This window comes from Daldinia childiae, assembly GCF_008694065.1.
Source record: "Daldinia childiae strain JS-1345 chromosome Unknown Scaffold2, whole genome shotgun sequence".
Lineage (NCBI taxonomy): Eukaryota > Fungi > Ascomycota > Sordariomycetes > Xylariales > Hypoxylaceae > Daldinia > Daldinia childiae.
Window position 1 is genome coordinate 5,747,438 of NW_022984643.1, and position 18,381 is coordinate 5,765,818.

The 18,381-nt window shown below is 46.2% G+C and overlaps 6 protein-coding genes across 6 annotated transcripts; 3 read left to right on the forward strand and 3 right to left on the reverse strand.

Moving 5' to 3' along the window:
- Window positions 1-547, forward strand: GL218_02411 (uncharacterized protein; the record flags this gene model as incomplete). Its single annotated transcript, XM_033578928.1, has 2 exons — window positions 1-445; window positions 516-547. 2 exons carry the CDS (start codon window positions 1-3, stop codon window positions 545-547), a joined length of 477 nt encoding a protein of 158 aa, XP_033438665.1.
- Window positions 548-2,211: 1,664 nt separating this feature from the next.
- On the reverse strand, window positions 2,212-3,784 carry GL218_02412 (Autophagy-related protein 29; the record flags this gene model as incomplete). The annotated part of the gene is made up of 5 exons (XM_033578929.1): window positions 2,212-2,330; window positions 2,457-3,427; window positions 3,486-3,495; window positions 3,564-3,636; window positions 3,701-3,784. 5 exons carry the CDS (start codon window positions 3,782-3,784, stop codon window positions 2,212-2,214), a joined length of 1,257 nt encoding a protein of 418 aa, XP_033438668.1.
- A 727-nt stretch (window positions 3,785-4,511) lies between these two features.
- GL218_02413 (uncharacterized protein) lies at window positions 4,512-6,069 on the forward strand (the record flags this gene model as incomplete). Its single annotated transcript, XM_033578930.1, has 2 exons — window positions 4,512-4,654; window positions 4,899-6,069. The coding sequence occupies 2 exons, from the start codon at window positions 4,512-4,514 to the stop codon at window positions 6,067-6,069; spliced, it is 1,314 nt and encodes a 437-aa protein (XP_033438667.1).
- A 1,790-nt stretch (window positions 6,070-7,859) lies between these two features.
- Window positions 7,860-9,197, reverse strand: GL218_02414 (uncharacterized protein; the record flags this gene model as incomplete). The annotated part of the gene is made up of 1 exon (XM_033578931.1): window positions 7,860-9,197. The coding sequence occupies one exon, from the start codon at window positions 9,195-9,197 to the stop codon at window positions 7,860-7,862; it is 1,338 nt and encodes a 445-aa protein (XP_033438670.1).
- A 3,399-nt stretch (window positions 9,198-12,596) lies between these two features.
- GL218_02415 (Pre-rRNA-processing protein IPI3) lies at window positions 12,597-13,916 on the forward strand (the record flags this gene model as incomplete). The annotated part of the gene is made up of 1 exon (XM_033578932.1): window positions 12,597-13,916. One exon carries the CDS (start codon window positions 12,597-12,599, stop codon window positions 13,914-13,916), a length of 1,320 nt encoding a protein of 439 aa, XP_033438669.1.
- Window positions 13,917-16,706: 2,790 nt separating this feature from the next.
- GL218_02416 (Ras-related protein Rap-1) lies at window positions 16,707-18,057 on the reverse strand (the record flags this gene model as incomplete). The annotated part of the gene is made up of 8 exons (XM_033578933.1): window positions 16,707-16,894; window positions 16,990-17,247; window positions 17,304-17,332; window positions 17,410-17,432; window positions 17,504-17,583; window positions 17,721-17,747; window positions 17,907-17,938; window positions 18,023-18,057. The coding sequence occupies 8 exons, from the start codon at window positions 18,055-18,057 to the stop codon at window positions 16,707-16,709; spliced, it is 672 nt and encodes a 223-aa protein (XP_033438672.1).
- Between the last annotated feature and the right edge of the window lie 324 nt (window positions 18,058-18,381).

The following is an 18,381-nucleotide window of genomic DNA, read 5'->3' on the forward strand; positions in this document are numbered from 1 at the left end:
ATGTCGCCTGTTCCCAACTCTGACGACCATTATGACGCCGGTTCTCCCCTTGATGGCGGAGCCCCGCCTTCTGACCTAGGCAACAGCGGCGTGCATTACCAGCCCACTGGCCTTGAGATCGGCGTCATTACCGGCGTTTGTGGCCTTGTTCTTCTTACTGTCGTAGGAGTCTTCGTCTGGCGAGCCCGCAAGAACCGCTTTGCTAAGGGCGCTAGCGCTCTTCATTCCGGACCTGACACTGTCCATTCGGGCGGTTCTCCTCAGCCTTTCGGCTCTCACTCGGCGATCGAACCTGTTCCTCCCCCTAAGGATTCCCGCTTCGGAGCAGTCAAGAATGAAGAGCCCGCGTCTTTCGACCAGCCCATCCCTCTGCCTCCCAACCGCAACGAGGAGATTCAGTGGAGCCACTGGACTCCCATTCGCCGCGAAGGAAACAGTGGCCATGGTATGTTATAGCTCATGCACTTTCTTTATGTATTCATTCACCTGACAACACATGCTAACTTTTCCTTTAGTCGAGGAACACGAGATAGCATCCCGTTTCTAAGCATCCGTTCATGCGACAACCTAGCCCCGACATCAACAGTCTACATTTGTGATTATGACTTCCGGCAGATGTTCGTTATTTCCCGGTTAATACTTTTCGATGCCGGCACACATGAACGATCATATGACTTCGTTTCCCACGAGGGGGTGGATCTTGGCAGATTTTGGGGTGAGATGGCCTAGTTGTTGCAGGTACAGGAGTTTAGCATCATCAGCATTGCTTTTGTCTACTTAGGTAGCTATGTGTGGCATGGATTGCTCGCAGTTGTCCCATTTATTCGTCCGTTTCAAAGGATCGAAATAAAAGAAAATCGTGGAATGTTTGAGGTGGACACCCAGGAGGAACTTTGCATTAACTTGCGCGTTGTATTACGGCCTAATGAAGATAACAATCGCCAATGCCGTGCGTCGTTATGAACCTAGCTGCTTTATTGCTTGTGATAGAAAGTTATGTTTCCCAGTTTGATTTGATATGACAAGTCTAGCTCCATTACCATAGCAGGTACTTAATTATGCGAGGCATAGCATGCCTACCAAAATAAAAACAAACCTCGTTGCTAGCATACTCCATATGTTCCGGAACCACTATTCTTAACATAATACTGATTGTCCAGTGTTTTTTATTATATGATGTCCCTTCAGTGCTAACCGGTAAACATGAATAACTCGGGTTTTGATTAGAGGTTCGTAGTGAGTATATGACGAGCTTGAACAATGTAGTAAACTACCTAACCTAAGCCTTGTAAATTCAGTAGGGCCATACGCCCTACACAGAGACCGTCAGGATAACGAAGGGTTATTCGTCTTATTCCGAAGACTCATCCATATTGGGGGACTGCCTTATATAATGTAAGTACCCAGACATAGTGAACTCAATATAATCAACCCCTATCTTTGAGGCTCACAAGACTAACCCAAGAGAACTCATAGACGACTTAGATTTGCAACGGATATCATACGGCGCGTAGTTTCTAGGTAAAATTTATATAAATAAAGAACTTAACACACTTATAAATTTTAGCATCATTTTCCATAGTTATCTTTCTTCACCCCTGTCAAGGAAATATATATGTACCTATTGTTCTGAAAGGACGATGGAAACTAAAACATTAGCATTAGCTCTATGGATGGATATATTTATACCTTTAGATTGATTCGTCTCTGATCATGTAGGATGTCGACAAAGCCTTAGCACGGCTCGAGCCAAGTTAGGACCATTTTACTACACTAGCAGCATTTGTATCCCCTCAGCGTAGTTTGATTCCAACCTAGGATTTGAAGAGAAATCTTAACAGTCATATATTATCGATCACTTTCCAACCCGGGTGTAATACTGTAATGATACCTATTCCCCTAACACAAATACGTAATAATATTGTATGCGTACACATACCTAGGCGTAAGCCAGTCCAGTTCAATCTAGCCCAATCTCCCAAAACACCTGCTCTGACCAATATTAAAACCCTTAAACGCCATACATACCGCCTGTCCTCGTGTCTGATTTCACAAGAACCAGACCTAATTAACTCTAACCCAGCCCAACCGATCCGCTCCTGACCGACCATCTGAGTGAAGAGGTGTCCATGAAAATTACCACAAGCAAAAACATAATGCATAAATGAAAGTGCCTAGGCACCAAACTCAACCATACTTAAAGATATCTCACTAATTATTACCAGGGAGATACCTGCTCCGGAAGGTTGCATTGATAAGACTACTTATCGCGCCATGTTGTATCTGGCTCGCAATCACTTCCTCCATCGCAGACTGCGTTACTGAAGTATCTACAAGCTTATTAGTAACTGTTACGTCGAGTCCTAGTAACCCACCTCCCTTTAATATTCGCCACCGCATACCCAACAAGGACAAACATAGAAAGGAAAAAGAAGAAGTTTTTAGCTTATACATACCATCAAGATCACTAAAACTGCTCCCCATACTTGGCGTACCACTATCACTATTCTTCGAGTACCTCGCCCCAGGGCTACGTCCTACAGTTTCTGTCGTCCTTCGCGGCGACAGTGGGACGCCGCCCGCTCCTGTTCGACTACCACTAAGCCCGGACGGGGCCGTGGAGTTCGACGAGTCCGAGGTTTGCGAGCGATGGATACGGGTTGACCCCTTTGCAGCAGCGTGGCGCTTCACGTAATCGCGCGATGGGTTGCCACGGAGTGTGGCGCTGAGGTCGTGCTGCGCGCCGCTGCTGCCATCTGCTTGTGGCTGGTAAGGTAGGAAGGCCGGTTCGCCATCATCATCTTCGTCGTCGTCTTCGTCATCAGCAAAGGAGGAGGGTGCGGCATCGGTGCCTTGAAACCGTGGGGGTCGGCGGATGATTCTGGACTGCGCGGGGCTTGAGGAGGATGAAGAAGTTGCAGACTCGCTGGACTCGGTTGGTCCTGGGGAAGTTGGTTCGGTGTTCTGGTTCTCATTATCGTTCTCGTCATCGACGGATGTCGTGATGGGGAGGGATGAGAGACGGTGGCGCTGGAGATCAACGTTGGACTTTCCAGGAGCTTTGCCACTGCCGACCAGGTTGCGAGCTGCATGGACAGCGGTGTTAGATGAAGACGTGCGCGTCACGGTCGGTCGTGGAGTGCTTCTCATTGGCGTACCGGGGACACTACCATCGTTACGCGGTAGAGGAGAGTCCTTCCTAATCGACAATGCTGATGGTGCTCGAACCGACCTATCACCAGATCCGGTGCGTCGCATAGGTTCTGCGGAGAACATGCCATCAGGTCTGGGCTGAGGCGACGGTACTGAACCCTTAGATGCTGTAGCGGCCCTACGTAACTGCGTTTGGATTTGGGAGGTACGATGATTGCTGAGCCAGGTAATTTGCTGGAGGAGGAAGTCGACTGTAACCCCGAATTGATTTGCGCTTTGAAAATGGGTTGGCAAAATACCGACGTTGGTTGAGGGTGGGAATTAGCACTTACATATCATTCCCTAGTATGTGATTATTAGTTATTTCATGTTGAATCGCCAGTTAGTTGTATAAAATAATTATCACTTACAGTCTATTTCCGTCTTATAAGGACGAGATACGATGCTCCAGAGGACTTCATCTTTAGAAGAATCCCAATTCGTCTAAATATTTCATTTAGCTTCGAACAGCAGGACGAGATGAAATACAATCTATTGAATTACGTACAGGCGGAGGATCGACAAAGTCGCCTCTAGGAAATGGGAGTCGAACGAAAACCGTATAGGTCGGCTCTGGCTGCGTAGGCGCCATTTTGGGTCAAGTCATGCTTAGCTAGTACCTATTTCGCGTGTGAGATCTGCAGCCCTTGAGCAGTGCTAGTTGATGATCAGAAAGAAGAAATATGTAGATGGACGTTGAGAAAGAGCTAAAGAGCTACAGCCGACGTATTAGAGACGGGGGATCTATGCACGGCTATGCACTTATCGGATTAGGACGGGAAGCTTTTATCGATAACGTAGGGCGTACCTTTGCCCGGTCCGTTTTGCTCCGGTACTTAATTACCTACATAGTATATACCTAGGTACATTTACCCCAGACCTAAGGTACATACATCCATGTATCTCCTACCTACCTAAAGATTAAATGACCTAATTATGCAGTTTAATCAACCTTATTTATGAAGAAGATAGTGAAATTAGTGGATGTCAATACATATGAGAGTCAGCTGTCACAATGACCTGCAGTTACCGCAGCTAGCAGAAAAATGATATACTAGTTCCTCCACTCGGATTTGATAAAAATCTCCCCAGTCCCCTCAACATGTCTGGCTATGTCTAAGAACTAAACATATCCGGCTGCCGAATTGCTCAATTAAAACGCCAAGAAGATACCACCCGTGTCTTATCGACGTAAATTGTGGCATATTTTGGCATATTTTGCGGACGGGAGGGTGTAATAATCTCCTTGCGCTACGATGATTGAGTACTCGTGATCTCACCGCCGCAACGCTATTGGCCAATCTACCAAGATCCTTCACATGTCGACTTGCTTATGGTTGCTTCGACAACAAGCTAGCCCTACTGATCAGCGAGGGGTAGCTCAGAGCCTTGCACGCGTTACAACCCTCTTGTCGAATTACGATGGCTATGAAAAGGTGGAATTTCCCAGGCGAGGGCTGAGGTTTGTTCTACGGACCTCTTGATTTGATCTTGGATAACCCTCGCCTGGCCTCTTATCTATTTGTTCAGCGCCTTATTTTCTAAGATCGAATTTCAACCTCCTAGCCAGCTAGCTTTAAGCCTGTTGTGAATTCGATCTAGTTAATTAGGTACGGCTAAGAGGGTACCCACGCTACAAATAGCTTGGGAGACGGTTAGAAATGGAGGCGCGTTACATGATCCACTCTAAGCAAACCGTTACGTAGACAATATACTAACAACATAGGTAATCAGACCATATTGAAGCGTGAGGCTTCGTTTCCGAATTGGACTCAAACCCCCATCCCGGGTTTCACACTTTCGGCATCAGGTCTCCTCGCGCTTGCGGACCTCGGAACCATTGCTAAGCGCACGCAGATCGTAGGAGGCTCGTCGTGGCTTGATGCCTTGCTTCTTGCTCCCGGCCTGCACTATCAGCAGGCCGCCGACGCGCTCGCCGGTAGTACCGAGACGTACAGCGCGGTTGAGTTATATGAGGGCCAGGCATCGACGCACAATATCACCAATACCGCCACCCAACGCTACCTAGAACGTGTGGGTATGGTCGGACAAAGGGTCACCGTGGACGTCGGTATGATGCCCGAGCGTAACTACTACTTCCCAGGCGGTCGGCGGCAGGCTCGTGGCCAACGAGCTACCATTTGGCAGGACCAAGGTGCCGACCTAGGTTGGGTCTCGCACGTATTATACCTCATGAGCCCCGCGCTTACCATAACCGCATTCGTGTTCATGATCCTGCTCCGGGAATGGTGGGGCGTAGCATCCCTCCTTGCACTCATGCTATCCCGCGTCCTTAATATTTGGGTTATCAAGCAGCGGTCGGAGCCTCCCGTAGCCCCACCACCAAAGCCCGACGTCAGCAGCTTGTTGACGGAGTACCTAGTGGACCTAGGGCAAGGCAAATCCGTGTGTCTGCGTGGCGTGGCCGAGGACCTGCAAGCTATCACTACGACATCGTGGCTGCGTGCTAAGACACATCTAGACGGTTACCTCGAGGCGGCTGCTAAGCTAATCGTGTACGTAGTGGCCGCTTTTAGCGGCAACATGACGCAGGTCGGCTCTATTATCTTCATGTTACTCCTGCTCATCACGGCCGGGTTACTAGGATTGAGCAACGCACACGCGAAAACATTCCGCATGCACGGGCGTTTGGCTACGCCTACCGTTGATAGCCTACCTCAAGGCCCTGGTAAGTCTGTTGCTACGCCGTATCCACCTAGCGACTCAGATAGCAAGGGTGGTAGCTTCTTTTGGCCACCTACGACGACGAGGTCGTCGAGCGGGTTCACGGGAATGGATGATTTCGCGGAGAAAGGACAGGTTGGCGGTGTATTGAGGGATAGGTATCCTTTTGACGGTACAACGGATTACAGGTAATGCATAATTGTTTACCCACCCAGGTTGGTTAGGCTACTTGCTGGCATCTTACTATATCGGGGAGCATTATGGAGAAACATATTGTTAAGCATATGATTGGAATAATATCGTTGCGAGGCACGTGGCGAAGCACGTTGTATTTTGAATATGAGCATTGCATAATAGGAGATAGGCTTGCATATTGTAATCTAGCTTCTTTTACCATGTGGGAGACTGTCAGTGGTACTAGCAAGGTGTGCTCTTGATTACATAGTAGTATTGTATATGTCAATTACCTATAATATTGAACTGTTATTTTAATTGCTTTGTGCGACTTTACTGACTTTACTGTGTACAGGCAAAGTAGGGGTATCCCAGGTAAGGTAGTTATCGTCATATAACCAGGGGGTCATTTGTATGTACCTAATGTAAGTATGCACGGGTTGGGGAAATTCTCGTGACACGTTTCACCAACACCTCTGCAGTCTCAAATTGCACTGCCCAAACGAATGATCCGTTACGTGTGATACATAATATAGAGCGCCCTTGCTCTAGCTCTAGCAATGTAGTGTAGTATTTACAGGAGGTTGAAGTAATGGTGACGGAGAGAGATACTTATAATATAATATACACCCCCTTACTCCGTGTTCCGAGGGGCTCAGCCCATCAGGTCTAGGTGTTGTAACTTGTAAGAGCTAGGAACTAGGTACCTAATCAACTAGTAAACAGGTACTAACTAGTAATAGGAGCTAATAGCTAGACGCGTTCTAGCGTGGTTGAACCCTCGTACGTTAAGTACCTGATATAACCTAAGCTTATCAGCTTTAGTGCATGAGTTCGCGTAAGCCACCCCGCAGGGCTCGTCCAGAATGCCGGTATGGCGCTAGGTATGTACTATGTATAATATGTATAATAAGTCTCTATTATACCCTAGAATAGCCCGAAAACACCGAAACTGCTATTGACCGGGGTCGGAATCAATTAATACAGACGACGTTAAAGACGCAATTCCGATCTAAGCCTCATTTCAGGTCCCTCATTTATTACTCTCCGTACGTTCCCGTGAAATACATCAGATATTAAAAGAACGATAATAACAATAGCCTCTAGAACTTGGTATATGTAATAATAATTAATTGATTAATTATCACATAGATGAATTACCGATTCCCTTGGACTTCTTGATATGCATGCACCTAACCTACAAAGACCATATATTCGTCAACTCCACAACTCCAGTCATTGCCCTCCCTTTTCCGACCCTAGTACGCCAGTTAACAGAAGAGAGAGAGAGGTACGGGAATCTATCAATATGCTCCCCCCTGAACTATGTTCTCGTACGAAAAAGAAAAGGCATGTTCCCTGCACGCACTCTATAATATCGTCCCAATACTTCGGATTATTAGGTACTTTTAGCCTCATCCACCTCTGAGGCAAACTTAGACCGAAGATTTCGTCCGTCATCTTAGCCCCCTTCTATGATTAGCAACAGAAACATGGTGGCGCAATATAATACATATAGAGTAGTGGCCTTTTTGCTTAGTGAGATGATACGGCGGACAGTGCAGAAGTATATTAGGTAGATAAATGATAATTGTCCGTTGATAGAGATTAAGACGCTGTTTGCGGTAGTATGGTCTAAGAATATGCGAACCACCAGTATTGAAAAGCCGTCTCTCGTGTCTTTGCTTCGTGGGTATTAATATGTATATTTTTTTCGTGAGTGTCTTTCCTGCATGGTCCATCATATGTGGGTATAGGTATAGTTGATTAATCAAATGGCTCGTGACGCTACAGCCGTATTCATTTGGCTACATGTATCTCTCCTCAGAGAGGCGTACGATCTCGCACAGTGCTCGCATAAAGTCGGGATCTTCTTCCCGCTTCATCTGCCCCGCGCCATCGGAGCCCGCGGAGTTGCCATTCGTCACTCGTAACGTAGCGACAAGCCTTGAGATGCATCTCGCCAGTCCCAACCGTAAATCCTTTAACACTTGCTCGCCCTGATCAGGTTGGGGAAGGCGGCGGCCACTGAAGGAACCTACGGCTGTCGTTGGTCTACTAACTTCATAATAAGAGACTGCTCTAGGTGCTGCTGCAAAGAACGATCGCTTGCTGCGAAGTGTGTTGCATCGTGAAGAAGGCGGTTCGGGGATCGGTGCGTTCGGATCGTCCTGTAGGCCTAGTAAGTTTGCTGCTTTCCGTGGGATTGCGCCTCCGTCCGTAGAGGCGCGTATGTCTACTGAGGAACGGAGGTCAACCGAAAGGCCGAGACTGATTTCCGAAGGCGTTGTTGAGGACTTTGAAGTAGGTCTCGAAGTAGTAGGATTGATTAGCACTGATCGGGGACATAGCGAAGTGATATAGTTGTACGCTACGAGGTGAGCGTAGAGGGCGTCACAGAGGTAATCAGATCCGGAGGGGAAGAGGTTCTGGATTGTGGTCCAGTCCGGTTTCTTAGGCCATACCGGGCTATATCTTGGTTCTAGACTCTCACCAAAACCTATTCGCTGCGGGCTGGTTGGTGCCTCCGTAGGAGATGACTGCTGTCTCTTAAGCGGTAACCACTTCCATTTCGTCTGTTTTGACTGGTCTGATGAGTCTACTGAAACGGGCGATTCCGAATATAGACTTGCGGGACTGGAGGTCTTATATCTCAATTTCCTAGAGTGGCCGCGTATAGTCTCAATCGAGAGGCTGGAACACTGGAGCATCGTTTCCGGGAAGCATGTTATTGATATCCGAAGAGTATCAATGACATCTGGCGGAAGCGGTAGGGGCATGTGTCCATCAGCTCTATTCTGAGCATAGTAGGGAAAGTTGTCAACACTAGACTCCAACCAGGATTCAACATCGATCCCAGCCGCGGCAATTTCTGGATATTCACTACTCTCCGGATGCGAGTATCGTTCAAGTTCATCCCTTTCAATGTCCGCCTCTGGCAGGTGTAAGCTGGTCTTACTGGCATTACGCCCATTGTTAACATCGTCTGTCTTCTTACGAGACGGTCGGAGTGGGGCTAATAAGGGCATATTGCGATCTGGAGATGACGTCTCGTCTTCGCGCTGCGTTGGCAAAGGTTGACTCGATAAAGCCTGCAGAGAGGGTGAGACGTTGATCTTGGGGAGCACAGGGTAATTTCGGTGCATCAGAGAAGAACGCCGCTCTGGGGGTGGAGTAGGACATGCCAAAGGCGATCTAACACGGTTTCGTTGTTCACTAGCACCCGAAGATTTGACACTACTTGGCGACATTTTCGGGGACGCTTTTGGTGATGATTTTGACGATTTTGATGATTTTGACGAGACTTTTGGCGAAGTTGGAGGAGAGCTAGTTAAGTTGGGATGCAACACAGCCGAGTTTAAAGACATACTCCTTGATTCATCTAGGTCATGTCGTAGTGACAGGTACTGAGCAGGTGACGGGATGTTAATCATACTGTATCTTCGATCCGGCGAAGTTGGATCCTCGGCATCTAGGTCCATCCAGCTTTGACCGGCTTGTTTTTTCTTTTGTATCACAAGCTTTAATTTCAATTGATTTGGTGGCTCCAACTTCTCAGACGTAACCGATGTGGCTGTTGTGACGATGGATGCGTCCCGTGTACCGATTGATGGAGGCATCAATCCACCAGATGATTCACTGCTGGCTGAATCGGAATCGCTTCTATTCCGGTGTGACTCGCCGCGGATGGTAAAGAAATGAGATTGCGTCTCATTCACATTCTGTAATGACTTGGCCTTCCACATTGTATCTAGGAGATTAGACGAATTAACAGCGCTTAACGAACTGTCCTGTAGTGAATATCGTCTCTTAGATCCGTCACCAGCTAACGACGGAGCCGGCGCACCAGCAGTCAATTGCCTCGACTTGAAAACATCTTTCGACTCTTCTAAATCCCCAACAAGAAGCTCCGGTAGATTGAAGTCCATGAGGGGTTCAAAGCTCCCCATCGTGACTTTCGTTCGTGCGTCCAAGTTATTCGGTCGGTGGCGTTGCAGGGGGAGTGTAAGCCGGTAATAAAATGCTAGGTTAGGAGTTTCTTTTTATACGAAACAATAAATATTGAAAATAGTTGATTTTCCAACTCCGACTGGATTTAATTCGTGATAGTTGATGTATTATGCTTTGTTAGTAAAGTTGCGAAAGTAAATAGAATTGTTTAAAACGATGTTGAAAACAAATCCTAAGGAGCTGGAAATCAACAAAAACAATCGTGCGAAAAAAGCTCAAGCTGGGTTGGAAATCCACATGGATTTGAAGACCCAGGGAAGAGTTGAGCGGTGGACAGGGGTTGATTTAGTGAAGGATGGAGCTGTGTTCGTACGTAGGTTGGTTTTTCGTAATTCGACAGAGATGAATAAACCATGAACCATGGACCCCGGAAAGGACGAGCCAGGGGTCTTTTTTTTTGAGAAGGCGAAAGGTAACAGAAGGTCGCAGAGGGGGTCGCAGAACCTAAAGGAGAACGGAAACTAATGTGGGACCTGAGCTCATCATCTTAAGTAGTTCGTCTTAAACAATTATCTTAATAATTATTAACAACGATAAAATAACTGAATAAAAGAAAGACAGAAAGAAAAGAAACATTTCCCTATTCTTTTTTCTCACGATATCAATCCCATAATAACTTACACGAACAACTACTCCCTCAAGTTATACCAAATAAAATATAACAAACATTTCATCCCAAGACATTCTTACTTAGGTACGGATTACACATAGTATAACTAGGTGCCGAGGTAGTTGTATATGTAGAAATATATCTAAATCTTTGCTTTTTCTTACACGCTGAAAACTTGAGAGTTTTCAACTTGACCGTCCGATCTTCTCGCCAAGGGATCGCTTTCTAGGGTAGTATTGACCATAATAGCGTCCTAACAGGAACCAATCAGTCAATTTAATTGAGAGGTCCAAAAATCCATTCGCCAAGTTGATACGATGCAACCCTGCTATCGTTTTTGGAAATTATTCACGTTCAACTAACCAATTGATTACTTTGTACGTGACCGCATTGCACCATATTCTTTTTATTCTTCCCTAATGCGGAGGTTTCTCTGACGAGCCATGGGCAGCATGGTTTGCCGACCAGACTTGGACCCTTGACTGGAGAAAGTTGATCATGGCGCAAGATTAACTATTCAATTATCAGATGGAGGAAAAGATTGATCGAAGAAAGCTCCGAGGCCAGAGCAACGCCTGCTCCGTACCCTAGTGTACGTGTACGACGTGTACGTTGTGTTTAACAGGTTTGTGTCTATGTAACAGGTAGCTGATCCGTCAGTAAACTTGGCATCAAGTAGTAATGCTCTAGGTATCTACCTAGGTAAGTAACTGGGTTTATCTTCTCTCAAATGACCACCCCCTGCATCTAGAATAAGAAGTCTATTCGATCGAATGATGATACCCGATCTCGTTGCAGCTGTCAAGCGACACGACAGATGGGCGACCACGTTGCCTGCGAAGCTGCTTCTACCCCATTCGTATGCAGAATGCCTACGGAGGATTGAAGTTCCACCTAGTTCTCGAAGCTGAGAGAAGCCTCGAAGTCGGATTGGTCAGTTATCTTCAGTTACAGGATTTAGTTTGGTTCGTCTTGGCTACCCGCATGTCTACATGTATAAGAGGTAGCCAAGGGATTATCACCTCCGACGAACAAAGCCGTTGTCGAAAATATAAACAAGCGGGAGGATAACGACATGATGAACCATCGGGCAAAAAGATGAAATCGATTGGAGACGATGCACGTATGTAGCCGCTGTTAAAATCCTCCCATTTCTCATGTACGAGACAACATCGTTTTTTAACAGGCTAGCTTATGCAATCACCCATTCGGTCATGCTGCGCGTATCTTGCATGAAGTTGCGGACGAACCAAAGAGGAGAAAATCTGGAATAGGAATATATAATCCGGGTGTTATTTGAAGCCTAGTCGTAATTAGGTAGGTAATAAGATGAAATCATGAATTGCCATCCACAGATTATGTCATTTAAATATCTAAATTATGGAATAGAATAAGATAAGTTTGTTGAACATATGAATGATATGCTCTAGTTAGATTCCAGATTTCAGATTCAGATTCTAGATTTCAAACTTCGATAATAAAATAAGGTACGTACCTTTTTACGCCAAGCTCTGAGGCTAACGCCGCATTGCCGGTCCCACCGACAGCCACAAACGACCTGCATAACGACTGCATGTTAGTGGGGCTATTAACGATGAACCACCACCAATGGAAATTTGTGGGGGAAAAGAGAAAGGAAAAAAAAAATAGCTACACTAACATCATTGAATATCAAACATCAAACAGCATCATAACGTACAACAGCCGGTCATTTGCACAATCTTCCTCGGACAAGTAAAATATCACAGGATCTACATACGTAATTGGACCAATCCTGAAAAAATTAAAATTTATCTGAGGTAGCTAGTTACTTACTTATTAGTAACTAGAGGATATTGTGTTTAGTTCAACCACCATTCCACAATAAATTACAAATCTAAGGTTACTTACTTAAATCATCACGAGTCCAGATGAATAGGGGCCAATGTTGACCGAAACTTACTTCGTGTCCATAGCTGGGCAACCATTATCTAACAACACCACCGTCTCAAAAGATGCCGGGATTTATGAGCATACACTCCACCCCAGCCATTCGACGACAAGTACCTTTAAGAAAAGCTCTGCTCCCCGTCATTGTCTAGCTGTGAGCGATACGCATGTATTTACAGCCCAGGAGGATAAATCAACAGTACACGTCTACTCGAGAGTCAAAGGCAATCAAGAGGCCTTGGTTACTTTTCCAGAGCGCATCCGAAGCATCGCGCTGCAGGACGATGTGCTCTATTTGGGCTCGCAAGAGGGCAGGCTTATCATATGGGAGGTCTGCACCGGTAGGCAAGTAGCTACGTCTGCTTGCCATGTTCAAGCAATTACATGTATCTCTGTTACGCCCTACCACCTTCTCACAGGGTCCGAGGACTCGAATATCAATGTCTGGTCTGTTCCCCGCTTGCTGGAATTAGACTCGACCATCGAACACGAACCTCAAGAGACGCTGTCGAATCACAGAGCCGCTATCACGTCTCTTGCTATCGGCTCAAGCGTAAATCCGGATACCAACATCTGCGTCTCGGCGAGCAAGGATAAGTCTTGTGTCATCTGGAATTACCAGCATGGTGTAGCTCTACGAACATTGCTATTCCCGAGCTCGCCACTTTGTGTATCCCTCGATCCTTGTGCACGAGCTATCTATGTTTCTTCCGATGACGGCTCGCTATATGCAATTGACTTATTTGCCGATAAAGCTCTGCTAGGCCCTCAGAGTATAGAAGACAGCGCTACGGCCGTTCAAGTTTCTTCGGCCTTTGGCGCTACGCCTCAGGAGGCGGGAGCGGCATCGTGCATGGCGTTGAGCTACGATGGTACGACTTTAATAACAGGCCACCCGCAAGGCCAGGTTCTACGATGGGACTTGAGCAGTCGTGCCGACTCCACAGAGTTAACAAATCTCAACGCTTCTGTCACAAATATCGTCTTTGTCTCTCCACTTCCGACCTCGCGGCCTACCAAGCCAGTTGCTGTCGTGAAGCCATTCCTAGGAAGCCGCAGTTACAACTTTACCTCTCGGTTAGATTCTGATATCTCAGAAGATACCAAGTTTAGTAAGATGCTTAAATCTAACGGACTCCCGCATGATGTCTTGGAACAAGCCATCCTCGCCTTCCAGACACCAGCCGAGGATATTGCCGGGGATCAAGAACTGAGGAAGGAAAATGAAGAGTTGCGAGAGATCATTAACGAGCAACGTGCCCTCCAGAAAAAGACCTTGCAGCGATATATCGAAGCTAAATCTGCTGGTTCTTAAAGGGCTAGTTACAATGCTTCTTTTTGATTTCGTTAGCAAGAAAGGTTTGATGGTCAAAGAAGGGATGTGAAGATACAAATAATACCCTTGCTAGTTATCAATCTAGTATTTATTAAGAAATCATTTTGTTCCAATCCACCACCAATTTCAAGCTGGCATATTACAGAGCTTACAGTACCCCAACTTAACTATTATTTATTAGAGCCGAGGGCCATTCTGAGAGATTGTGGGTTAATCATTAAGCTAACAGGGAATGATTCTTTACGCAGTTAAGGAGTCTTGACAGCTCCAGTATACGTGGAGAGATAGATAGTTTACCCAAGGGTGCCGTATGGGGGTACTAGGTTATATTAATTACCTGGTTGGACAAGTTAATGATAGTCAATGTTACTCTGAATCACATGAGTCGGGATAATGTCATAATATTTCAAGCCGCAATATCACGGTGTTGTATCAAAGACGATTATCTCCAACAGCCAGGTTGGCGGTTAACATCAAGATCTCCTATTACTTACCCACATCGGCATATACCACGTGGAGCATTAGTCATAGCAAGAGACTATTGATAATTTAGCGCCAAGCACTAATAGTGTCATGTTACTTTAACATTTATTGAACTAATCTTGGGATAGTGGCTACTACAATCTCATTTTTATTCTCTATTTTCCTAGAAGCGGAGGGTCGAATCGTGGGCCGCATAGCATCGGTGATCTAAGTACATTGTTTACGCCAGTCTACGTCTGTGATTTAGCTTCCATAGTTTCGATAGTTATACATGATACTATTTTATATTAGAAAGTATAGATACGATTTCAGTAACGGATAGATTCGATGAAGAGCATACCTAGAAAGATAAAAAAATAACCAATCTATTAATCTTCGAGGCCACTACTATCTTTCTTTTTCCTGTTATATCGACATTCTAGCTATTTGTGACACGCTGACTATCATCTACACAAGTCCATGTCACACGGCTGATCACTCTCTGCATCCACATATATATGTATATATTAGGTAGGTAGTTAAGAACAACAAGATATAGCATCGTTGGGCATTGATGCTAGACAAGTACTAGACAACATTGTAAGCGAGGGATGTCGTAAATATAGCCCCCCTCCCCATCATGCGTAACCAACATCCCACATATATACCCGCAGCCCAAGACAACAGCCAGTCAGTCAGTCAGCCAGCTAGCTAGCCAGCCTCGTCACATACAGCCGCGCATATGCATATATATATACATATACGCACACGCACACACACACGTATACAGCTAGATCCTGCCGAACCGGGTCAGCGGAGTCCTCGGACGACGAACCACCTATGCCATACCATGCTATGCCATGCCATCTCATCCCTCCGCCAGTCGCGCGGGCACAGTATGCGCAAAAGGAACCAGCACCCCGGTATAACAAGAACAGATTGAGACGGGGGCCGACTTCTCACATTTCAAGCGACGCGCATGTGCCGTTCTGGTACTGTTAAGCCTCACCCGCCCACATTGGTGCTAGTGGACCAAACTTGGCCATGGATTGCATCCCACCCCGCCGCCCAACCTCTTCCGGACGTCTCCCCTTTCCTATTCTGGCCGCTATTTGCTTCTTTTGAGGAAGAAGCGCGCACGAGACGATACGATAGATACTCCACCAGTTGATCTAGTACTGCAGGGCGGGGGCAAAAGAGATATATGTATGTATGTATGTATACATATGTAGTAGCGCATTCCGTAGTTTCGACAGCCGTGGCTCTTACATAGGTGAGCCGAAATAGCCCACCTAGGTGTGATGAGCACGAGTCAGGTGGTCCAAGCGAAGAGATCTACCTTAGACCCTTCCATGTGGAGGCAGAGCCTCGGATGTTACCTCGATCTATTTTCGTACAAGCTCAACCCGTTATACGAGTCGAGATCGTCTAGGGTAGGGTGTATTTTCGAGGGCTTCCTTCCAACAAGTCGGTCAACTGCCGAGCAAAGCGCTCTTAAATCCCCGAATTCGAATCCCTAAGCTACCTAGCTACCTGCATATAAAATCACATGAATAATCACATCACTTCAATCACTTCCCAATTCAAAAGAGGGGTATCGAGTAATTCGGCGACAGAGTGGGTATATATATTCTGGGGCGGAAATGCCTATTTCTCTGCGACGAGTAAGGTAAGTGTAGGTCCTGTAGTATCGTAAATGGATTCTCAAGTATGTAGGTTGCCTGCGCAGTCCGGATCTTCAACAAGAAAACAAAAGACAAGATAAAAGCTCCACATCGAAACCCAAAATGTCCCGAAAGCAGAAAATAAACGGTCGGCATGATAACTCGGGGAGCCTACATATGTATGTAGGCCCCATATCCGAGGTTGGAACGCTATCGTTCGTCTGCTGATCCGTGATGTATGCATACTATGCCCTCCCCATGCAATATAATGAACATGCAAGCCTGCCCATAACCCTGAACGTTCACCCTGGAATGCGAAAGGATCTTCGCCGCGGAAATCGTCGAAGCGAAAACCGATCAAATGTCGGTCCGAAGAAGCGCTGCAAAATAGCGGCAAAATATGAAACTTAGAAGTCCCTCTGGGAAGCTTCAAGCCTAGAGAGCCTCGTCGTTCTCGTTTCAGGTAATCGTCACAAGCGCCTGGATTTCCATAGTGTAGAATATTCGCACCTAAACCAGTAGCTATTCTATAATCCGAAAAGACGTCCTGACGACTAGTAGTCGCACGCCCCGTGAAACTGAATCCTCATGCCGCTTTCACACACATCCCTCATAAGTTCTTGAGTGAAAGCCACTGGAGGAATCATAGAATAACACATTTAGGTCGATGGCTTGAACCTCGCTCCCCGTCTTTCCTCCGTCTTCGTCTTTTATAGTAGGATATGGAGTACGGATCGAACTTGTCATCTTGATCCTCGGCGCAGGGCTCCGCGGCATCATATTTTCGTAGCATTTGTCGACATAGATCGATGAATACCTCGTCAACGTTTGCTTTGAAGTATTAGTCTGGCCATCCTATAATCATGGAGCTTCAAGTATGGGTAGGAATGAATGCATGCGAAAGAACTGTGGGTAAATGCACTTACTCTTCGTCCGAGCACTAGCTTCATAGTATGGCGCACCCCATCTCTCCGAGATTTGGAAGCCTTTGGTGCGTGGCACGGACCGTTGGTCTTCTAGATCGGCTTTGTTTCCACAGATAACAATTGGCACGGTCTCGTCGTCTTTGATACGGATGATCTCATCACGAAGCCCCGCCAGCTCAGTTAATGACGAGCTTGAAGTGATGCTGTAGACTAGTAAAAACCCTTGACCAGTCTTCATGTACAGATCCCGCATAGCAACTGGAGACAAGTTAGCATAATCATAAAAAAATGGTGTACTTAGTAATGTGACCAACCAAACTGTTCAGTGCCTGCAGTATCCAGACTATCTCTAGTTAGTATGTGCCAGAGTGGCAGCAAGAAAATAATGGTGGGTCATGTTTGTAGTTGGCATTGTCTTACATCTCCAGAACTACCTGACGACCCTGGTCCGAATGTGTTAGCAGACGTTTACGCCTAAACCAAGGGGTTAGAGAATGGGTAAAGTTACACTTACATCGACGGCCACCTGGGTTCGATACGAGTCTTCGATGGTTGGGTCATAACTCTCAATCCATTCGTTGTGTACAAATTGAGCTATCATAAAATAAAAAAGCTCATTAGCAATTAGGCGCTTAGCGTAGAGAATGACGCATGAGGCGTAAACAGATCGCGTTTCGTTTCAATTCAAGATGATCCAATCGGAACCGGTTGCAGCTAGGAAGGATGATTACCTGTAAGACAACTCTTCCCGACACCGCCTAGCAGAAGTTAGCGGCGGTTACGCATAAGCAAGGGAAACATAAAAAAAGATTCAACATAGAGTAGACCTAAAAAAAAAGAGGGAAAAAAAAAGCTTGATCATACACCTCAGCTGGGATGAGAGAAGAAGCCAAAGAAAGAAAAAAAAAAAAGCTTACCTGCACCTAACACAACAACGTGAAATTCCCGGCTATTCGCAGAATTAGAACGTTAGTTACTTAGACCATAATGTCATGAATAAACTGAGAATTTCAGGTAATAGAGGGAGACGAACGCAGGTTGATAACGGCCTTGTCTCGGAGGAGGCATGTTTTTTAGATTTTAGCCACAGCTTCAATTTAAGCTCTAAGCTAGCCTCAAGCTCCGGATTTCATGAAAAGCGCATCAGAGGCGCTAAGGTCGGGAATTGATCAGCAGAGCAAAATCCGTCGTTCCGTCAGCCCGTCAGCTCGTGTCTATCACTAAAGCGACAAACAACAAAGCAGCGGCTGGGATGGGTTTAGCTGGTGTGTAGTGGTGAAGGTATCGTCATCCAAGCGGCGGATGGAAATGTTTTATGTATTGCTTCCGGATGTTGGGCTTGTTGGCTTGTTGGCGTGTTGACGGAAGATAAGGTCAAAGCGGATTCAAGCG